General features: G+C 38.5%; 2 protein-coding genes across 2 annotated transcripts; one reads left to right on the forward strand and one right to left on the reverse strand.

The window, feature by feature from the left end:
- The first annotated feature begins 4,140 nt into the window (after window positions 1-4,140).
- On the forward strand, window positions 4,141-12,812 carry LOC127878084 (aquaporin-10-like). The gene is made up of 5 exons (XM_052424500.1): window positions 4,141-4,653; window positions 6,796-7,060; window positions 7,671-7,789; window positions 8,261-8,478; window positions 12,399-12,812. Exons 1-5 carry the CDS (start codon window positions 4,567-4,569, stop codon window positions 12,586-12,588), a joined length of 879 nt encoding a protein of 292 aa, XP_052280460.1. The 5' UTR covers window positions 4,141-4,566; the 3' UTR covers window positions 12,589-12,812.
- A 75-nt stretch (window positions 12,813-12,887) lies between these two features.
- LOC127878083 (arylsulfatase D-like) lies at window positions 12,888-16,030 on the reverse strand. Its single transcript, XM_052424499.1, has 5 exons — window positions 15,686-16,030; window positions 15,381-15,503; window positions 14,290-14,973; window positions 13,892-14,176; window positions 12,888-13,769 (listed from the first exon to the last, which is right to left on the reverse strand). Exons 1-5 carry the CDS (start codon window positions 15,954-15,956, stop codon window positions 13,411-13,413), a joined length of 1,722 nt encoding a protein of 573 aa, XP_052280459.1. The 5' UTR covers window positions 15,957-16,030; the 3' UTR covers window positions 12,888-13,410.
- Window positions 16,031-21,890: the final 5,860 nt, after the last annotated feature.

A 21,890-nucleotide genomic window follows, 5' to 3' on the forward strand; every position in this document is an offset into this window, starting at 1 on the left:
TCGCATTTATTTGTTCTATTGGTCTCTCGACCAAGCTGGACAATTATTCTGGTCCAGCCACATTTTTTTGTCATATAACTTTGTTAGAATAATGGTTTAATTACATCTTGCCAGAGTTCGAAAATGGTTTCAGTCCTTATCTTTGTTTCAGTTGTGTTGTTCAAGTGGTCTGCACAATTGTTGATTACTTAATATAGTTTATGAAAAAAAATGTTTAAAATCAAGTCATATTATCTGTCACAAATTATCCAACCTACAAAGCTAACAGTGGAGAATATTGTCTTTTGAAATCATTATGTATTGTTTTGGTCGACTTTGATGAAATTGATAGCTTATACAATCACTCGAGCGTAAGCGGCGTTTTCGAAAGGTGAATATTTTTTTTTTAAGTTGAATAAACTGTCAACGTTGTTAAATGTAAATATATATATTTCAGAGGGCGCATAACTCTGTTTTTCTTTTCTTTTTTGAATTCAAAGTGACTTGTCTATTTCACTGATGCCATACAATTAGTCGAAATCCGCAGTTCCAAGATTCACAAACGTGTAAAAGGGGCCTTTTCACAGATTTTGGCATATTTTGAAGTTTGTCATTAAATGCTTTATATTGATAAATGTAAACATTGGATCTTAAAAGCTCCAGTAAAAAATCAAGAATTTAATTTAAAAAAAAAGGAAAAACAGTAGCCGGTACCAGAAATCGAACCAGTGACCCCCGGAGTCCTGGAGTTAGTCTGAAGTAAAAACGCGTTGGCCCTCTCGACTATTCCGCCAGGTATACACAGGATAAGTATTTTATACCCTATATAAGCAATCTTCGTAGTTTCGTAAATTTAAACGACAGCAACCGAACTCTCCAAATTATTCAATCGTTTCGCGTTGCAACGCTTTATAATTTTTAGGTTTTCAAATCGTCAAAAGATACATATAATGGCTATATTGGACTATGGTAAATGTTCAGTAATACTGTTTCCTCACAAATATCATAACTAAAACGAAAATTTGCGAATCTGAAACAACTTTTTTCAATTTTGTCAATTTACCAAACCGTGAAAGATCCCTTTAATATTACACACAGGCGGTGAGAATCGTCGTGGAATCGCATCCTTCCCCCAGACGTCACCGTGCGGTAAGTGCCGGTAAAAGAAGTCGACGCCGGGTATTAGAGTTTCTGAGGCGGGCGTCCTAAGAGGCGCCATGTCTTTGTTAACGAGTTGGGTTGGTAGGAAGGCAAGACCGTATAGCACACCGAACAAATGTAGAACCTTTTCGTCCTGGCGGTGGGCCTCTAATCTTTCGCCTCCATGTCTATATATCTAAAATGTATGTCCAGTTTCTAAATATCATTATTGTATACATTAAAGACACCCGAATTAAAATGAAGCTTTCAATTTCAAAAGATTTCCTGACAATATATCGTAGTGCTCTTGCTGTATTCCGGGTAAGTGACCGCAGGCAGTTGTCGTTTACGCGCCATATCCCCTTTACCCTTTTACAAGATTTTCATGAAACTTGGCCACAATGTTTAGGTTATTGAATATGTGCAGAAGTCACGAGTTAGTCATGTCGATTAAAGATCAATGCCATTCGTAAAAAAACATATTTGTAACCATTTACGTGTCTGCTGCATACATGTATATCATATACCCGTCTGAAACTTGGCTACAATGCTCACGATACGATGTGTAGAGAATGCATAAGTCAAACATGATTTTTCAAAGACAATGTCACTCTTAATGGTAAATATTACAATTTTCATCGCATTTGTATCTGCTTTGTATCTCAAATACACTTATAGAAACATAATACCATGCAGATGACGTCTTGAGGTCATGAGTCAAACTTGCTGTCAAAAATTCTAAGTCACAACTACAAGGTCCGGAGAACCTCGGTGGGGGTATAACTGCCGCTTAAACATGCTTATTGCAATGATTTCTATTTACCGGTAGTCTTCAACTTTTAAAAAAAGTATTGAGACGACGGATTCAATGAAGCACAATCATTATAAAAAAGCATGTTGATTTTAATAGCATTTATGAATAGATTTAATGTATTCTTCATCATTCTTCACATCACAATATATTGCGGATGCCAAAATGACGACGTTCATTGTAGACATGTTCGCGACATGACAATAAAACAAAATATATTTGAGATGTTGGGTATCGGCTATTCCGCAGCTGACCTTAAATCCTGCCATCAAGTATGTATATCTTTATTCCTGTAACACAATTTTAAAAAGGTGAAAATATTTTATTATTCTTAAAATACAATTATCTTATAAATTATATTTATGCAGTGAATCTTTATATATATGATGCTTCTTGTATACCTTACTTGGTCAGTATGTTAGTCAAACTTATATCTGTCTGTCACAAAGATTGTTTATAACTGATTTTAACATAGTGTCACCCCTTTAAGTTAAAGGCCAGTCAGTTTTGACTTAATGGAAGTTTTGCCGAAGAGCATCTTCCCTGCCGATTATAGCTTTAATGCCTTCGCTCGTCAAAAAGGCAATGTATAGATTTAACGATTGTAATCTGCTTGGTGGACATTTCAAAACGCAACCTGTTTGAGATTCGAGCCACAATTATTGTTTACAGCACATTACATTGTCTGGGATTTAATGAATACATTTTACATACAACATTGTAACGTGTGAGACGCTTTATCAGAATTTAGAACAACCTTTACATCTAATCTATTCGAGTATAACATAACATTTCTATGATGTTATGTTTAAATACAGGGATTAAAATATATAATGGCGATGTAGGGTTCGGTACAAGGAGAACTTATTCTACTGCCTTGCTATTTGAGCTAGCATTATAGCGACGCGGTAGAGTGTCTGTCTGATTTGGAACCGGGAGGGTTTAATCCGCATTGTGGTTGGGGTTTTCTGGCTGGGTTACATTGGAGCCCAACGTAAAAAAACAACTTATGGTTGTGGTTCACGCGTAGTCCCACAGATGTATTTGCAGTAGGAACTGTGTGAAAATTTCATAATAGGAGGGTGTAAGTGAAGCAGGGTTCAACATAGGGAGAACTTTTACTGCCTTGCTATATATGAGGTTTTTTTATAGCGACGCGTTAGAGTTTCGGCCTGATTTGGAACCGGGAAGTCCAGGGTTCAATCCGTATTATGGTCGGCTATTTTTTCCGACTGGGTTACAGCTTAAATTATGAATTAGTATCTGATTAACTGAAATACATTCTTGTGCATGACAATGTTGGGTCTGTCAAAAATTCGTAATACGTCACTCGTGCTCAGTATCATCTGGAATCCTGCAGATGTTTTGTTGTTATTTATTTGTGACTATTATACTATGGAGATGCATGTTCGAGCCGTGTGTATTGTGATAAAAACATAATCACAATCTTCATAAATACATGACCGATTGCCGCATAGTTTCCAGTTGTCTGTTCGGTTAGCGCAGTAGTTGTTACACGATGTTCTCCATTAGGCGACGCGGGTTAACTCCACGTTACGGAAGCATGTTTGTTTGGTTGGTGGTGACCATGCCGGACAGTGGTGGTTTCATTCGGGTAGTCTAGCTTCCCCCAACAACACAACACCCAAAAAAGAAAACCGTTTAGAAACAAATAAACATAGCTGAAATATGCAGCCATAGTTCAAAATTCGCCCCAACGTTCGTGAGTCTAGTAAGGTAATTAGGTAGGAGTGCTAGACACACTCCAAGTCAACACATAATATTTAGCCTAAATTACCTCATAAACGTTCAAGTACATACACACATGCAAATACCTGGTTCCTAATACAGAATGTCCAATACATTACAAACATCAAACGAGTATCTGCTTATTAGCAATGGCATTAATAAACAAAGCAGATCTCTTTTATCAGAATTTCTCATGATTTGATCCACTTACATTCCCCCCATTACACCGACAGCGACCCGTGCGTGTGCAGACTGTTTATATTCTACACGGCTACTGATTAGCCCATCGGCTGCCCCACTTTCCGACGTTAGAGAATATAATCTAGTAGACGCCACAGTTGCCTAGGTTTATAAAATATACATTAACATAATAAATCGAAGCGTTGTTTTTGAATGCGTGTTTCAAAATTGCATTTTTATTAAAGCACATATAACTTGCATGACGAGCGATCACTGTACATCCTTTACACTACCGATAGCCTGTGAAATATTAAAAAGCCCTACTCAGTATTAATTGTAATTAAGGTTTATTAAACAATGTGGGTGAACCTGTAATCAGGTCATCTTATTTATGCGTCGTTTATCACATCTACTGAAACGAACGGGATAAACTAGAGTAACGATATCAGGAAATCGTAAATTATGTGAACGATATCAGCAAGAATTCGAGCTGTGTGAAAGGGATGTTTTTATTCCATGTACAACACTTCATTAACTTATTCTTTGAGAGTTATTGATATGTAGCTTATAGTTACTGATAAGACTAGCGGATATAAGTCGCCTCCGTCGTGGAATGCACGTGAGACGTACAGCAACGGAGAGACCTGAGTGAACATTAAGTAAACACTGAAAGTGCGGATAAAAGTGTTAACGTACTTTATTGAAGGATGCCACACTGGTCTGAGAGGTTTCGAATAAACAACAGTTTGGCCAGAGAGGCCCTAGCCGAATTCCTGGGGACATTCGTAATGCTGGTATGCACTTAACAGCTTAATAACTAAGTTTAACATTGTACGCGATTTCTGATAAATGCCGAAATGAAAACAGCTTAAAGTATTGTATCGTACTGTTCCAACGCCATTATGATGGCACGAGCATGATGAATGGGTTTTATGAAACGGCAGACCCGTTTAAAAAAAATCTTATTTACGGATCAATGAGTGCTTGTAAATAGTGTTTCATACATATTTTATTATGTCGAAATCAGACACATGTTGCTTTTTTGGTTACAATCATGCATATGTATTCTAGTAAACAATATTGATAGCAATATACGTTAAATAAAAATGTAAACAAACCTCAATATTTCGAAGTGGACGGGACCGAGATAAAAGATACAAAATGACGATTAATCGAAACAAAACATTCGCTTTCTTATAAAATTATAGCCATACAAACACAATTATAAACGTGTAAGTGACCTCTCTATATTATGTGATTGGGCAACTAAAATCTCTATTAAAAAAAAAAAAAAAATTTTGGGTTGTATAATTATTTTTTTTATTTATTTTGTTTGCGTTCCATACACCGTTAAGTATCGATTTGCACTGATTAAGCGGATAAAAGCTATTCACTGTCAAGCTTAAATGAATAAACACACTTGTGCGATGATGAGTCGAGAACAACTATTGTAAGGAACATAAGCTTTGTAAATTTACTTCGAGCTTGAAGATTCGCGCATGGGACGAATGAGTAGGTTCGAAATAGCGATAATTCGAAATATCGGAGTTCGATTAAACTATACATCCCTAATAAAATATGTAATCGGGACCGAAAAAATACTTCGAAATAACTAGGGATTCGGTTTAACGATGTTTTAAATATCGATGATCGACTATAAAAGGTAATTAATTTGAACTATAACAAGAACTGCTAGTATTTGTATGCATATACATATTAATATTTGTAAAAGAATCTTTGTTATCTCTTTGTTACCAATATTCCCTTTTTCATGAAGGTTTATCTTGAGTTCTTCATGAAAGCTCAAATTCCATCATGGTTTATTTTGTTTTGACATGATGTCGACAAAAAGAACAAAATAGCGAACATATTTCTTTTCGATATAATAAAACAAATCTATACAATTGAACAGTCATAAAACCTTAAGCGAGCAATAAAATGCATTGTGACTGCACGTTAAAACAATGCGCAAATCAACTTCATTAAAAACGTTTTTTCATAACGTATTACAACAATAACACTCCAAAAGTCGACTGCACCGTTAAGTGTCATGTATGTGTGCTGTCTACATCACTGACGCAACAAAAACCAAAAACACACAGTACAACAATGCGCCTATATACTTAATTGCAAACGGTTATTTATTACGTATGAAAACAACACTGAAGAGGTGGACTGCACCGTTGAGTATCTTATACACGTCTGCCGTCTATACCACTGACGATAAAAAAACACAGCTACACATGCATTAATCTATGGACCGCCACAAATGCCTTTTGTTGAGAGGAACTGTTTTGGATGTTGCACGCACGCCTTAACCCGAGCATTAGGCCCCCCCCCGGCAACGTCGATGGTCGGGTGAAAAAGGCTCGAATTTAAATGTTTATATGCATAATTTGTGAATGGTCCAGCTAAAAAGCTTAAATGGACGCAAGGGTGTGAAGGTGTAAATGGACGCAAGGGTGTGAAGGTGTAAATGGACGCAAGGGTGTGAAGGTGTAAATGGACGCAAGGGTGTGAAGGTGAATCCCGCAAGTCAATGGACGCAAGGGTGTGAAGGTGAATCCCGCAAGTCAGTCCCAATGGACGCAAGGGTGTGAAGGTGAATCCCGCAAGTCATGGACGCAAGGGTGTGAAGGTGAATCCCGCAAGTCAGTCCCATCTGAGCAGCCTTCTAAGAAAACGGGGCTTAATGCATGTGCGTAAAGTGTCGTCCCAGATTAGACAGTGTACTCCGAATATTCTGATCAGGGACGACACCTTCCGCTTTTATTGAATTCTTCCTGTCAATGATATTTCATCTAAGCGAAAATTCAGTTAAGGGGAAAGTGTCGTCATTGATTAGCTTGTGCGGACTGCACATGCTAATATGTGATGACACATTCCGCACATACATTGAGCCCATTTTTATCGAACATTTTAAATCCCTTATGCAGTCGTTTGGAGATGGCTCGGTAGCCCAGAAGGTCCTCAGCCAGGGCGACCTTGGCTCGGCCCTCTCCATCCACTGGTCCTGGGGTATCGGTGTCATCATGGGCGTGTTCGTGGCGGGGGGCGTGTCCGGGGCGCACCTTAACCCCTCGATCACCCTTACCCTGGCCTTCCTCGGGCGCTTCCCCTGGCGCAAAGTGCTCGTCTACTGGCTGGCACAGTACGTTGGCGCATTCGCGGCAGCCGCGTGCGTGTACCTGGTATACTATGGTAAAATTATTTTCACTTTCATACACGTTTATCAATTTACAATTTTTTATAAATTGTATTCAATTAACACGCAAAAAACGATTGTCAGATAAACCGCTATTTCAAACACTGTACATGTAGTTGTTATCTAACATGTCAATAATTTATAACCAACGATACAGTAATTATGGGTGTAATTTGTTCACGTTAGACCTTTTCTTTTGTATATGAGTATGTCTCAATATCCGTGTTTTGTTTAGCCTGTGTACTTTAAACAATTGTTAAGTATTTATTTCAGAGCAAAAGTCTGAAATAAGCTTCACGTCAAACATTTAATAAGTTCATCAACATTATGACAATCGAGTCAATCGACACAAGCAGTTGAAAGGGGAAAATAAAGTAACATGCATATTCAATATGTAACCTGGAATAACCTTGAAGCATTTTTTGGTCCAATGATTTTTTTTTACAACAACGTTTAACAACTGCTCATGACTCCTTTTAAATCAGCTGCATTAACGCTTGCAAAATTACTTACGTTGCCTACATATGTTTGCGAACAATAATCGCTGAAGCGTTTTATTTTACCAGTTCTACGATTTTGACCAGTGCGATGCATTTATCATTGCAGACGCCCTGAATAACTATGACAGCGGTCACAGAGCAGTGAGCGGCGACCTTGCTACCGCCGGCCTCTGGGCTACCTACCCTCAGACGTACGTCTCGTCATGGAACTGCCTAGGAGATCAGGTAGATGCACTGATTTGGAGGTCGGGCGCGTACTTTTCAGGAACTGTTTATTAAATCGGGTACGAACCTTCTTAGAATTTTCATGTTTATTATCACATACGTACCTTCCGAAAACGGTCTTAAGAAATCAGGTATCTTCCTCCCGGATATGTCTCGAAGTTGAGGTGCATATCTCCCATAAACAATCTAGGAGATCACGTACATATATTCTAGACACTGCTTAGAACATTATTAGTAACATTGTTAGTAAGCGAAGCTCGAGTGTGGTATGAATGTACTGAGGGTGTTTATCCCATACACCATCAGTTACTAACTGTGTAACGATCATATCCCAATAGACTACTCGATTACTCGGAGTGTATGGAAAATACACCATGTTAACGTGACCGCTCTAAGCCAATCGGATTAGGTCATTTTTGTAAGAGGTGAGATATCAGGTACTATCGGTAGTGTTATGGCTGACTGTTTCAGGTGTGGGGTACGGCGATGCTCATGCTGTGTATCCTCGCTATCTCGGACCCACACAACGCCCAGCCGTCCAAGGCCGTCTCCGCCATCAGCGTCGGCCTCCTCGTCGTCGTCATAGGGATGACATTTGGTCTCAACTGCGGATACGCAATCAACCCCGCCCGCGACCTGGGCCCGAGGATATTCTCACTGATAGGCGGGTGGGGCACGGAAACGTTTTCGTAAGTAACATATTCTAAGCTGTTTATATATATATGAGTATTTGAAAATCATATGCCAGTTATTCATGTGTGGCGTCAGAGCTTAACATAGTAAAAACATGCTTACGCCAATGTGGTTACATTTTTTAAGTTGAACATAAATAATGTTTCCTACGTTCTAATAATGAATAACCTGTGCCTAGCCATTATTCTGAATACTCGTCAGTCCGAAATTCCGGTATTTCGAATGCCGGATATTCCGAAAGCTATAATCCGAATGTCCGATATAACGAATGCCCGATAGTCCCATAGTCCAAAGACCCGATAATCCGAATGCCCGATATCCAAAATGCCCGATATTCCCAATACTCGATATTCCGAATGCCCGATATTTCGAATGCCCGATAGTCCAAAGGCCCGATAGTCAGAAAATCGTTAATTTCAATGCAATGGATTATGCCATGTTTTTGTATGGTTATCAACGATGATTCATAAGTTAAATGTGCCACACAATGTGCACATATATAGACAAACTCTGCTTTTATGTAGTACATGAGCATATGTCATAAGCATTATACGGATTAAATATATATGAGTTTTTTATTAAATTAAATCGCAAGTACTCATTCTTGTAGTAGACACATATATTTAAGATATAAATTAGCACGACACCCAACAAAATCATATCATAAAATTCAAAGATCTCTTAGCTGTTTATTGATAGATCTTTGTAAAACGTGTTTTGTCCCAAAAGCTAAAATTTTATCAAGTTCAAACAGCATGCATCTAAAATCAACGCGGTGTGCGACGTATTGTAAAATTTGGACATGCAAGACTGATGGGTTTGTATACATTGGAACTCTCATATTAAATGTGAACACCAGGACGTGTTGTGTATTTACATATATTTGTGTAAATTGCTTTAAAAAAATGCAGCGACTACTACGCTTATGCCCACCGGGTACGTTTTGCCATATGAAAACATACGAATAATGTATCATGTTATTTCACTTTTTCGGCTGACCTCATTTTATATTATGGTGTAATGTTTCAGCAGGCGGAACTGAACTACATATTAAATGCTTTTATTATATGTTAAACCAATGATGATAACTAGGGCGATCTTAGATAAATCGGCATCACACAAGAGGGTGTAGCAGTCATGATCAATACTCGACGCCGCATATTCACATAATATTGACCTTGGCCCAATGTTCCCTATAGGCACATAACATTAAGTTGTTATAAAATGTATTATTCTTACATCTCAACATCTAAATTCGTTTTCGAGATAAGCCGATATCATTTTTCTATACTTAATATTCTATACTTAATATTCTATACTTAATATTCTATACTTAATAGTGACATTGACCTAGATCACACCACCCCATATGTAATCCCTGAACGTAATTAATATATGTATCGGATTATATTTGATTTGATTTTTCTATTTCAAGTAAAAGTGACTTTGACCTCATGCATGCCCCATGCAGCCATAGCGATGTCTGGAAATATGGTATTTGAATGTATAGTTTCATGAAAGATACTCGCTGTTTTCTTGAGTAATTGAGATTTTTGTATATTATCTAACCACGACCTGGACTCCATCCACCACATAATAATCCAAAGATAGAGCTTGATGGGAGGTATTGGTTTTTGACGTTTCTTTACAAAACTAAAAGGAATCAATTTTTACTATTTTAAGTAATAGTGAGATTGACCTCAATATCATCCCATACCCAATCCCAATGGGGTATAGAGGTCTTGATGCAAGTTAACTATACATGTATATACATTTTGCTTAAAAATATACGTTTGATTAACCTTTCTATAAAGTTTATTTGTGAATAGTGTAAAACGGCACTTAATAATGACAAATTACACTAGAGTTACCAAACTTGGCCTCAGTATTCAAAACGGCCTTAATAGTCTTTGTGATTACTGAAAATACTCTAAATGCCACGCGTTTCTCTTTGTTCTCTAAACACTTAATTTCAACGGGAAGTAATTTGTGTAAATTGGTTTACAGACCAAAAGCAGACCAAAGTCTCAATAGATTAACTGCACGAGGGTTAAGAATTACGAGTGCCCTATAGCCCCACCCCCACCGATCTCAAGTTAAATTTTCGGGAGTCAAACATTGCAATGGTGTCGATTAACTGCTGCTTGTCACAACAAAGGTACTGTTATCAACGTGTTAATTCTTTATTAGATTTGTGTGTTAACAATCGTGCAAATGCTTTCTTACAAATGCACCCTTGCACATGCTTATCGCAATGTGTATTTATACAAGTCAATTAATTTGAATCCGGTATACACATATTTTCCTTTGAACAGCTTGTTTTCCTTATTTAGCACGTTAGTTTTAAATGCAGCGTGCATTATTAATTGTCAAACGCCGACCGAACTGACTGTTTGATTTTCGACGGTAATTGTTTTTTTTTTTAATGTTTTCTTTATATTCAGCAATATTGAGTTTTTATCATGGCTTTTTTGTTAAATTACTTCCATATTATATTGCCCTTGGAAAGCTGGTTAACAAGTAAATGCGCGTACTACTAGTAATTCCGTTAACTAACATTTGGTACTACCTAAACAGTGGTATGGCGATAGTGGCCGAGGAAATAATTTAAGATAAATCCTCATTAAAGTTATGTGGATGGGTCGATCATTAAAACCGCAATCTCCTAATATGTGGTCCAGCTAAATACCAACTGAGCTAGACGACCCAACTATACTTTAAATGAACTAGGCAAAAGATGTACTCGTTAAGAACACGTTATATTCTACAAATTTCGTTTCAACTTAAGCGATGTTTAATTGGTGATTTGCTGATTCAGCGATTTGATAGTTTGCGCATTTTCTGTTTGTTTATTGACTAAAGTTACATACGGAAGTGACGTCACATTGACGCATCAAATGTAACGTTACGTCACCTCGATAACCACAATATGGGGGTTTAAAATGTTTGATGTTTTTATGAAATTCTCCAATCCACTACTGTGAAACTAGTTAAATTAAAAACGTTAACCTACCTGTATAATGTATTTAAAATGAATCAGTTTTAGAACAACTGTAATTTTGAAAACATGATTTTGGTAACTTAAGTTACCAAACTTTGCCTTTGGTTTAATTTGAATACATGTTGCACGTTTTTATGAAATCACTCCAGTCATTTATGTGAAACAAGCTTACCGAAAAACTTCAACCTGCCTATATAGTGCATTTGTGAATTTAGAAGTGAAAATGGCCCCTAATATTGATAAATTTCAAACAAGAGTTTAACACTTTTGTGAAATTTCAATGCACGAATACTAGAACATTTTTTAAGTAAGACTGAAATTCAACAAGCCATACCATAGAAACTCGCTTACCGAAGAAAATAGCCTAGTTTGGACACCAACGCCGGGTGAGTGAAACAGCTTGCATTTCTTTGAAAAGTCGAGCTACAAAATCCCATATGTACAGATTGTACAGATTCGTATCATGAGGAACACTATATGCCTTTATAAAGTTTGAACGTCTAGAATAATTTCTTCAGACGAGTTGGTGTCTAGTGACAGACGCACACACATACATACAAAAAGATTGACATTGTGATCCCAAAAGACCAACTACTTTGTAGTGTATCCAGATGCATATATTGAGAGTAGATACCGGTAGGTCATCAATGTTGCATTTAACATTTCGATCTAGTTAGTCCAAAAAAGTCACTTTCGCTAACAAAAATGTCATTAAGCTAATTCAAAATTCGCTTAAAATAAACTTTATATCGGACATTCGCAATATCGGGCCTTCGAAATATCAGGCTCAGGAATTTCGGGCGGTCACCTTGTTCAATAAATCTATAAGAACCACCTAAAACAAAATATCGCTGTCAAAAACCATTATCGCATAAAAGATAACTTGATCGAAACCTATTGTATGTGACTGCATAGGTATCGCGACTACAACTACTTCTGGATCCCCGTCATTGGACCCCACATCGGCGCTCTGTTGGGGGCGGCGGTGTACCAGCTGTGTGTGGGGTTACACTGGCCCCGGGAGGAGGCACAGGAGGCGCCGCCAGACACGGATCCTCATGTGCAAGGTCACGTGGGTCCGTACATGAGCAGCAACAAGCTATAGTGACATCGGACACACATATATAATATGACCGTTTACTGTATTAACTGTACAACACATTCTGCGAAGTTGCCAGTCTTTTCATAGACACCACATTTCATTTACGAACTACTCTCCTCGATTCAGCTTCAATGGTAAATTCATATTCCCGGACTTTGCGTTCATCATTTATCATTCATATGTTTGATCTTCTATTTATTATATAAAATAAATCTTGTGAAACGTGATGTTGTTTTCGGAATCTCACGTGTATCACTGCCATCTCATAATAAATAAAAATTCGTTACAATAAAGACCGCAAACATGGTGAGCTGAGTATATTCAACACAAGTGTAATGTGGTTATCTTCAATATAGTCTTTCCTATTTAGGTATTATTGTTTCACATGTATATTTAAGGGCAATATTTATCGACTAATAGGCTTTCGTTTTCACAATAAACAGAGATATATCTTACAATCCACGATAGAAGGAAAATGAGTGAATCACAAAATAATAATAAATGTAAGAAGTAAATACACAGTATATGCAATTAGACAATTCATAATGGAGATGCGATCAATATGACTATATTTGTTGAATAGCGGACTATTATTTACTTAACGTATTCTTATATTATAAAAGATAACACATAGTATGAGATCTGCATGTTTTCTAGTAAGCTTAGTTTCTTCGCTTCTTCAGAACGGTCTTCCAAGTTATCTCGTTTGAGGCGTTTACACAGAGTCCTCAGCGATTTAATAAACAGCACTTAAATGACGCAATTGTTGCAGAGACGTTATGTCCCAAAAACTTTGACTGCCGTAGTCATTTGCCGGTAGCGCTGTCACGCATAGAAACTCTCAGGAAATACCGTGTCTAAACACGAACAGTTGAAGGGAAAGACTCCCTGGCAGCAGTCCTGTAGTGAGTAGCGCCACAGTACATTGCGGGCCGAGAACTGGCTCTCCACGGGAGCCAGCGAGTCCCTGTGCTCGTTCACTGCTGCCGACACAAGTCGCCGGATGTGTTCGTATATGGGCTTGTCTGGTGGGACAGGGGCGCTCTCCGCGGGGTCCGTTGTGACGTCATACAGATGGGGCATGGGGAGCTCCACTGCGTCTCCGCATGTGCAGCCAAATCGACAGGCATGTGAGCCCGGCTTGTACCTGGGAAGGTGTGTCACCCACTTCCACACGTGCTTTCCTAGCAAACGAAAAATAAACATGTTAAGACAAACTTGTATTTTGAAATGTTTACGAAACTCCACAAAAACAAAATTTAACATTACATTCAATACCATCCCTTCGAAATAAAAAATGGTGTACCAGTGTTAGGTATGTATCTCGTTGCGTGTAACTTGTTGCCACAGTAATGAAACATAAACTCGTGTGGCGCGGCCTCTGTGTGGCCCTGCAGCAGAGGTAAGATGTCCACGCCGTCGATTAGCCGGTCCGCCGGCAGAGGAACGCCGGCGACCCGGGCAATGGTGGGAAACAAGTCCATCATGGAGACCGGCTGATCTAGCACCCGACCTGCCGGGACTATCCCCGGCCAGCGGAACAGACCCGGCACGCGGATAGCTCCTTCTGGTGCGCCATGAGTTTTGCCACCTTAAAAAATATACAAGACCATTTAAAAGGGGTGAGCAAACTTTCGCTTTTTTAAGATCGCAGTATAAATTAAACTTTTAATTCGACGCGGACAATTTAAGTAATGTGCATACCTTTAAAAACTCCATTATAGCCACCAAGCGACCCGAGTTCCACGTGTCCCCCATGATCAGACACAAAATACACGAGGGTGTTATTACGCTGACCAGTCACGTCCAGCTGATCTAGTATCTGACCAACTGACCAGTCGAGTTCCTGTACAGCGTCCCCATATACACCGTGGGAAGACGAGCCCTCGAATTCACGTGACACCTTGATTGCCGTGTGGACGTGCACGAATGACATCACAAGAAGAAACGGCTTTCCGGATACAGTTGCATTCTTCATGAACTGCAGCCCTTCGTGAACGAGACGCTTGCTAAGTCCCACGTGACGAATCGGCTGTTCCACGACTTTGAAGTTCCGGTGAATCATGCTGTTGAGAAGTAAGAGATTGTTAAAAACGAAGCAAGGGTAGCCGCAGACTATGGTCGCCATGATTACGACAATACTAAACAATATACCGTTGATATGTTTAGTCCTGTATAAGCAGTATGCACACATGGCAATGATCATCCACGTTGATAACCACTGATAATTGAAATACGGGGTCTGCTTGAGTACGATCTTGTGCCCATCGTCAGCAAAGTCGTCGAAGTTCGTCCCGATGAGGCCGTAGAAATGATCGAAGCCCTGGTTCAGGGGATGGTGTAGGTGATCTCCGAAGCTGTCACGGCTTATCCCCATGTGCCATTTGCCTAAGTGGTAGGGAGATTTCAATTGCGAAATATGGCTTTTTTATACAAAACATTCACAATAAACTCTTCCAATTAACACATCCATAACTACTCGAATATATAATTATGTTTGCAACAGTCTCTCGAAATTTTCATGAACTGTTTTAATCGTTACAGCAAGTTTTCATAAGAACCGGTGTATAGTAGTACAAAGCAAAATAGGAGATAACATATTATTTTGTAAAGACTATAAAGAACACATTTACAATTCTTGTGTTTAAATACACGGGGTTAATTTAAATGAAATGTCAAGCCAAAATAATATCAACTGATATATAAGGCTCAACGATCATAATTATAATGTACACTATCGGGGGTAATGTCATTTTTCGGTTGTTCAAAGATTACATGATTGAAATCGACGTTACCGATGAGTGCATTCGTATAGCCAGCCTGTTTGGTGAGTTCAGCAAACGTGATTTCCGAGGCCGGAAGTCCGGCGCGCGCAGCCAGCCAGAAGTTCACACGAATGTTGCTAATAGGAGCCATCCCTTTAAAATAGTGAAACTGGGTAACATGTTTATGTATAATAATCATCCGCGTGCATAAAGCAAGTTTCTATTTACGCTTACTTTGTAAATTAATTCTGTATGTTTTTCATTAATACTTTGCACTTGGAGCGGGTTATTCGAAAACAAAAGCTGAAAAAAAGTTAAATGACCAGACCGACTACCTGAGCGCATCTGGTGTCTTCCGGTGAGCAGCGCCGCCCTGCTCGGGGTGCACACACTGGCGGTGGACAGGTGGTGCGTCAGGCGGGCGCCGTCACGTGCCAGGCCATCCAGTGCAGGCGTAGACAAGCTCGTGTTACCATAGCATCCGATATCTCCGTACCCGAGATCATCCGCAATTAACACTACGATATTAGGTTTACCATCGCACACGCTGTTAGATGTGTAAGTAAAAAATGCAATTGCTAACAATAAACACCCGGTAGTGGCCATCGCTAAACTGGCCGACTTTGATATTGTGACCGATACTCATTCGCGTTGAGAAGAAAATCCAAGGTTTAAAATGGAAAACGATCCAAGGTTTAAAATGGAGAACGGATAGTAAGGATGAGTAAGCATGATACTTAGATATAAGATACTGATTTACACACTGTGTATATCACAGTTTCAAAGGTGTTTAAAGTTGAATTTAGCACCAGTTTTACATAAGTTGACTCGTGTTCTGATAAAACTGGGCATAATGCATGAGCGTAAAGTTTCGTCCCAGATTAGCCTGTGCAGTCCGCACAAGCTTATCAGGGACGACACTTTCCGCCTTAATTGGATTTATGCTAAGAAGAGACTTCATTTAAACGAAAAATGTCATAAAAGCGGAAAGTGCCGTCCCTGATTAGCCAGTGCGGACTGCACAGGTTAATCTTGGATGACACTTTAGGAACAAGCATTATGTCCATTTTTCTCAGAACGCGACTCAATTATAAATTAACGATATTGTTCATTTTTGGGTAGAGCGATCACCGAACAGCTGCAAGTTAGATCTCATGCTTTGAGGTTAACGTATCTAAAACTGCGATATTCGGTTATTGATCAATAAACCGATTATACCGTTACTATTTAGTTTCTGTCTCATAATTTATAGTATTATAAACTGCAATCCGGTATAATAACTATTCAGAGGCATTATGTTACGGCCAATACATTATGTGTACCGATTTACAAGGAATACAACGGTTTTTCAGCACCTTTTCAACATGGCTGGATGCAATTGCCATTATTTTTATTCACCAGTTTTACTTGAATGTTAGTGAAAACTTAACACAAAACAAATGCAGCATGCGTTTAGATTAAACGTTTTTATTCATTTCGTAATCATACAATTCAATACATTGTTGCAATAGTAGGGTGACATTCAGGACTTTTAGAAACAGGGACCTGGACACCATGTTGCAACAAGCCATGTCATATACCAAAATGATCGGGATACCTTGAAGTTTATCAGACCACCGGCACAAATTGGCATAAATCGTGGCGAGCTGAAAAATCCAAGATGGCGGCAAATATATTTTAATATTGGGTAATGATAAGAAGATAGTCATATTTTTTCATGTACATTTGATACAATTAAATTGCTTGTGAATATTGTTCATGTCTTGAATACTCGAGAAAATAATGCATGAAGGTTGTCACTGAAGGTCAGGACGAGGTCATATGTAAGTTCAAAGGTAAAAAATAATTACAAAAACAGTTCATTCCATGTATCTTTCTGTTTGTTTTGAATTAAGTTGAAAATATTTAACCAGATCATATTTCAAAGTGAACTTATATAACTTTCCTCTAATAACATGAATAGATTTGGCAGTCATGTTGCTATGGAAACCGGTAAAATAACTTCCAATATGGCCGCAAGGCATACAGGAAAATGTGAAAAATACAACAAAAACATGATTACCTGATAAGAGTAGACAAATATTTTATTCTGATTGATAGTAGGGTCAATATACACTTTGGCTCCCAAAGCATTGCTACAAAATGGTATTTTAATTGATCCTGGTAAGGTAGAAGGTCCTTTAAAACATATCAAAACTTTAACACAATCGGACCACCGGAAATGTGTTTTTTCAAAATGGCCGCCAAGATGGCCACCAAGACCTATATATGATCACAGCTATGTAACTATTAAATCAAATTTGATGAATTTGGTGTGTATACCTAAGTTTCAAGGGGCAAAGAACACAAACTGATCATCAGACATTGTTTAAGTTTAATATAGTACACACAAATCCAATATGACGTGAAAAATGGCCGCCAAGATGGCCACAAAAACCTATTTATGATCATAACTATATAACTATCCACTCAAATTTGATGAATTTGGTGTCTATACCCAGGTTTCAGGGTGCAAAAAACACATTAATATCATCAGACTAAGTGTAAGTTAATTATGTTACACAGAAATCCATAACGGCGACCAAAATGGCCGCCAAATCCTACTAATGATCATTACTATGTTACTATCCACTCAAATTTGACGATTTTGGTGTCTATACATAGGTTTCAGGGGGCAAAGAACACATTAAGATCACCAGACATTGTTTAAGTTAATTTTATTACACACAAATCCAACACAGCGTCCAAAATGGCCGCCACAACTTATTTGTGATCATAACATATAAATATGTAACTATCCACTCAAATTTGTTGAACTTGGTGTCGATACCCAGGTTTCAGGGAGCAAAGAACACATGATATATCAAAGACAAAATGTTAGCTAATTATGTAACACAGAAATCCAACACGGCGTCCAAAACGGCCATCAACACAATACGAAGGACCACGCGTCCATAACTTGTTACTCAAACGTTATGGTTGTTATGTAAAACGCCATAGTTTAGGAGACAAGGAACACTTAAATCCAATTGAGGTTATCACTAAGCAGTTGAATAATCATAAAATCCAATTTACGACATTTGGAAGAGAGAATGAACTAGCATATGACTTCATGATAGGATCAGGTTTTACTAACTTTTGTAGACTCCATTTTTTATCGTTGCTGAAAATCATTGAAGATTAATTACAGCCTGATTAAAAGTTCTTTCAAAAGGTTAATATTATAAACTTTGTGTTCCTTTGACTATTTATTTACATCAGAGCGGAAGTAGATGGTCTTATTGTCCCTTTCGGGGTAATGCAGGATCAAGATGAGCAAATCTGTATCCTCGCCCACCAACGTTGTGGTGCTACGACGCGATTGTTATAATATTGCTTTAACAATTTCAAAGTTTGAATACCCTGTATACAGAACAACATAGTATCTCATTTTAGTCAGAGTTGTGCTGATCAGATCAATCATGCCGGCCTTGTTTCTGTCACAAGACAAAAAATCTTCCTTTTTTACATGAGCATTTTTTTTACTTTGCTTTCACAATATGATTCACCTTTGTTTCATCGTCTCAGGTGCTTGTTATCTTTGTTATGATGATCGTCTTCGTAGCCATCGAACCCCAATGTCGCTTGTACGTAATGCCTTTCTCTGAATCTACATAAGACTCGGCTATTGTGGTATTTATGAGTCGCCCTTCTCCATGATCAACGATGCAGCAAAGTGCCACCATCATGCATCTGTTTTATGAATACAGTTCATCACAGCCTCACATGATGTGTCGACAGCATACTCTCAAATTGCCTGAGCGATCTGAGGCTTATCTGCTGTTCAAAGTATGTTCTTGGCTTCAAAGAAGGCAGCAGGATGGGAGCTCAGTTCATAAGACAATACGACTGCAAGGGAAGGATCTCCAAATTTTGACACAGCAGGACAAAAAGCACGGTCAAAAGCGATCTTAACAGCAAAGCTATTCCCAAGAGCTTTGGCTCTGTATTTTCCCGTTAATTAAAAAGATACGACCGACTTTTCTATGATATCTCTTATGATAGTTTTCCCAACCGCGTCAGTTGCATGAACATTTACATCTGACCCAGCCACAATCTCATTGACCATGTTTTTCAGAGTAGGGTTAGCTGTGTATGGTGAGCAGGTTGTAACCTGTGTCTGCATTTTCTCTAGATTAGAAGAATTCCCCCGATGCACGCCTAAGTTGAGTCTTTGTGTTGTGGACTTGTAGTATAGGTCAGGTCTGTGAAATCCTGCATCGCACTGTTGTGCTCGGATGTTGCCGATAGGGTGCCAGGTCATTACACTGTCGCGAGTTAGACCACATGTGCTCTATAAAAACATCATCAATTTTTGCTCAATGACAAGATCACGTCCTAGCCCGGCCCAGCACTGATTGCTCCTACGAACAACATGAAAACCAATACCGAACTTTCGACAAACGTCCCGGTGCGTTTCCTCTAGGTTGCTTATTTGCTGCAGATACATGAAGTTATAAGCAGATTGCAGGTTATGTACCCAGATGCAGCAAAGATGGATAGCAAATCGGGAACTGCCTGCTAATGCATCAGCCAACATCCAGTAGGATATGCTTTAATTATCACCATGTAATTGTTAATCATAAGCTGATAATTCAGCCATACTATGCTTGTCTTTGAGGTCTGGGCAAGTTCATGTTTCTTCTTCTCTGTAGCCCTCTCGAGTTTGATCAAAATCGCATAATATGTATCATCTGCTTGCGTCGTTTTGTCCCTAAGAAGGGAACAGTACAAATCCTTGGCATGATCCAGCAGTATCTGAATGTCTGGATCTTTCTGGGTCATTTCGGCTGTTAGCTGGCTGTGTATGCACTTTTCAACAAAAAGATGGCCCCGTGACTCTGGACAGCATTTCGTGTCACAATGTGCACAATGACATTTTCTCCATAGACAGCCTCAAGTATGTGTTTGAGACACGTTTTCTTCCATGAGGGATCCTTTGCCCCACCCCCCAAAAAAATAAATAAATAAATTTCTGAACAACCTTTTCAACTACTGTGTGGCGCATCAATGATGATTGCGGCAGCCTTCCAATACAAGGGCTGGTCAAACGTTCCAATGGTGTAAAGGTTGTGGCAAGGTTGCAAACTAAGGCTTATGTTGACAGAATGCACGCTTTGTCACCATTAATCATAGGCAAGAACATAACTCACAAAGCCCAGGGTACTGGCTTTTCTGATGCAAGATACGCATCATTTCCTGCCAATTCAGTGTTGCCTGAAGCTGAAAAATATCGATTCTCTTGTCAAAATCTAGATATCGCGGCAGGTCCAAACTATGGCGTTTCACATAACAAGCATCACGTCAAACGTAATAGACTTGTGGTCCTTCGTATTGTGTCTTAGGACGCCATGTGAGATTTCTGTGTAACGTAATACACTTAAACTATGTCTGACAATCTTACTGTGTTCTTTACCCCTAAAACATCTGTATAGACACCAAAATCATCAAATGAGAGTGGATAGTTACATAGTTATGATCATAAATGGGTTTTGGTGGCCATCTTGTCGGCCATTTTGGACGCCATGTTGGATTTGTGTGTTTTATAATAAACTTAAACAATGTCTGATGATCTAAATGTGTTTCTTCCCCTTGAAACCTAGGTTTAGCCACCAAAAAAATCAAATTTGAGTGGATATTTACATAGTTATGATCATTAATAGGTTTTGGCGGTCATCTTGGCGGTCATCTTGTCGGCCATCTTGGCGACCATTTTAGACGCGATGTTAAATTTGTGTGAACTATTGTAAACTTAAACATGTGTGATGATGTTTATGTGTTGTTTGCCCCTAAAAACCTAGGTGTAGACACCAAATTCATAATATTTGAGCGGATAGTTACATAGTTATGATTATTAATAGGTTTTTGTGGCCATCTTGGCGGCCATTCTAGATGCCATGTTGGATTTGTGTGTAATATAATAAACTTAAACAATGTCTGATGATGTTAACGTGTTCTTTGCCCCCTTAAAACCTATATATAGCAACCAAAATAATCAAATTTGAGCAGATATTTGTAAAGTTATGCTCATAAATAGGTTTTGGCGGCAATCTTGGCGGTCATCTTGTCGGCCATTTAAGAAGCGATGGTGGATTAGTGTGAACTATTGTAAACTTAAACATGTGTGATGATCGTTACGTGTTATTTGCCCCTTAAAACCTTGGTATAGACACCAAATTCATAATATTTGAGTGGATGATTACATAGTTATGATCATTAATAGGTTGTGGTGGCCATCTTGGCGGCCATTGTTGACGCCATGTTGGATTGCTGTGTAATATAATAAACTTAAACAATGTCTGATAATCTTAATGTGTTCTTTGTCCCTGGAAACCTATGTGTAACCACGAAAATAATCAAATTTGAGTGGATATTTACATAGTTATGGTCATTAATAGGTTTTGGCGGCCACTTTTTAATGAAATAATCACATCGACGTCATTTTGAAAGAGATAATTTTACGTTACCATGGGAACAAAATTGTTGTACTGTTTGCATAAA

This window comes from Dreissena polymorpha, chromosome 4 (assembly GCF_020536995.1).
Source record: "Dreissena polymorpha isolate Duluth1 chromosome 4, UMN_Dpol_1.0, whole genome shotgun sequence".
Lineage (NCBI taxonomy): Eukaryota > Metazoa > Mollusca > Bivalvia > Myida > Dreissenidae > Dreissena > Dreissena polymorpha.

Bases quoted from the DNA above. Each gene is read 5' to 3' on its own strand.
- LOC127878084 (XM_052424500.1), top strand. From the start codon at position 4,567: ATGCCACACTGGTCTGAGAGGTTTCGAATAAACAACAGTTTGGCCAGA. The intron at 4,654-6,795 runs GTATGCACTTAA...TCCCTTATGCAG, and splicing joins TGGGGACATTCGTAATGCTG to TCGTTTGGAGATGGCTCGGT. The intron at 7,061-7,670 runs GTAAAATTATTT...TTATCATTGCAG, and splicing joins CGTGTACCTGGTATACTATG to ACGCCCTGAATAACTATGAC.
- LOC127878083 (XM_052424499.1), bottom strand. From the start codon at position 15,956: ATGGCCACTACCGGGTGTTTATTGTTAGCAATTGCATTTTTTACTTAC. The intron at 15,504-15,685 runs GTAGTCGGTCTG...ACTATTTTAAAG, and splicing joins AAGACACCAGATGCGCTCAG to GGATGGCTCCTATTAGCAAC. The intron at 14,974-15,380 runs GTAACGTCGATT...CCTACCACTTAG, and splicing joins CTATACGAATGCACTCATCG to GCAAATGGCACATGGGGATA.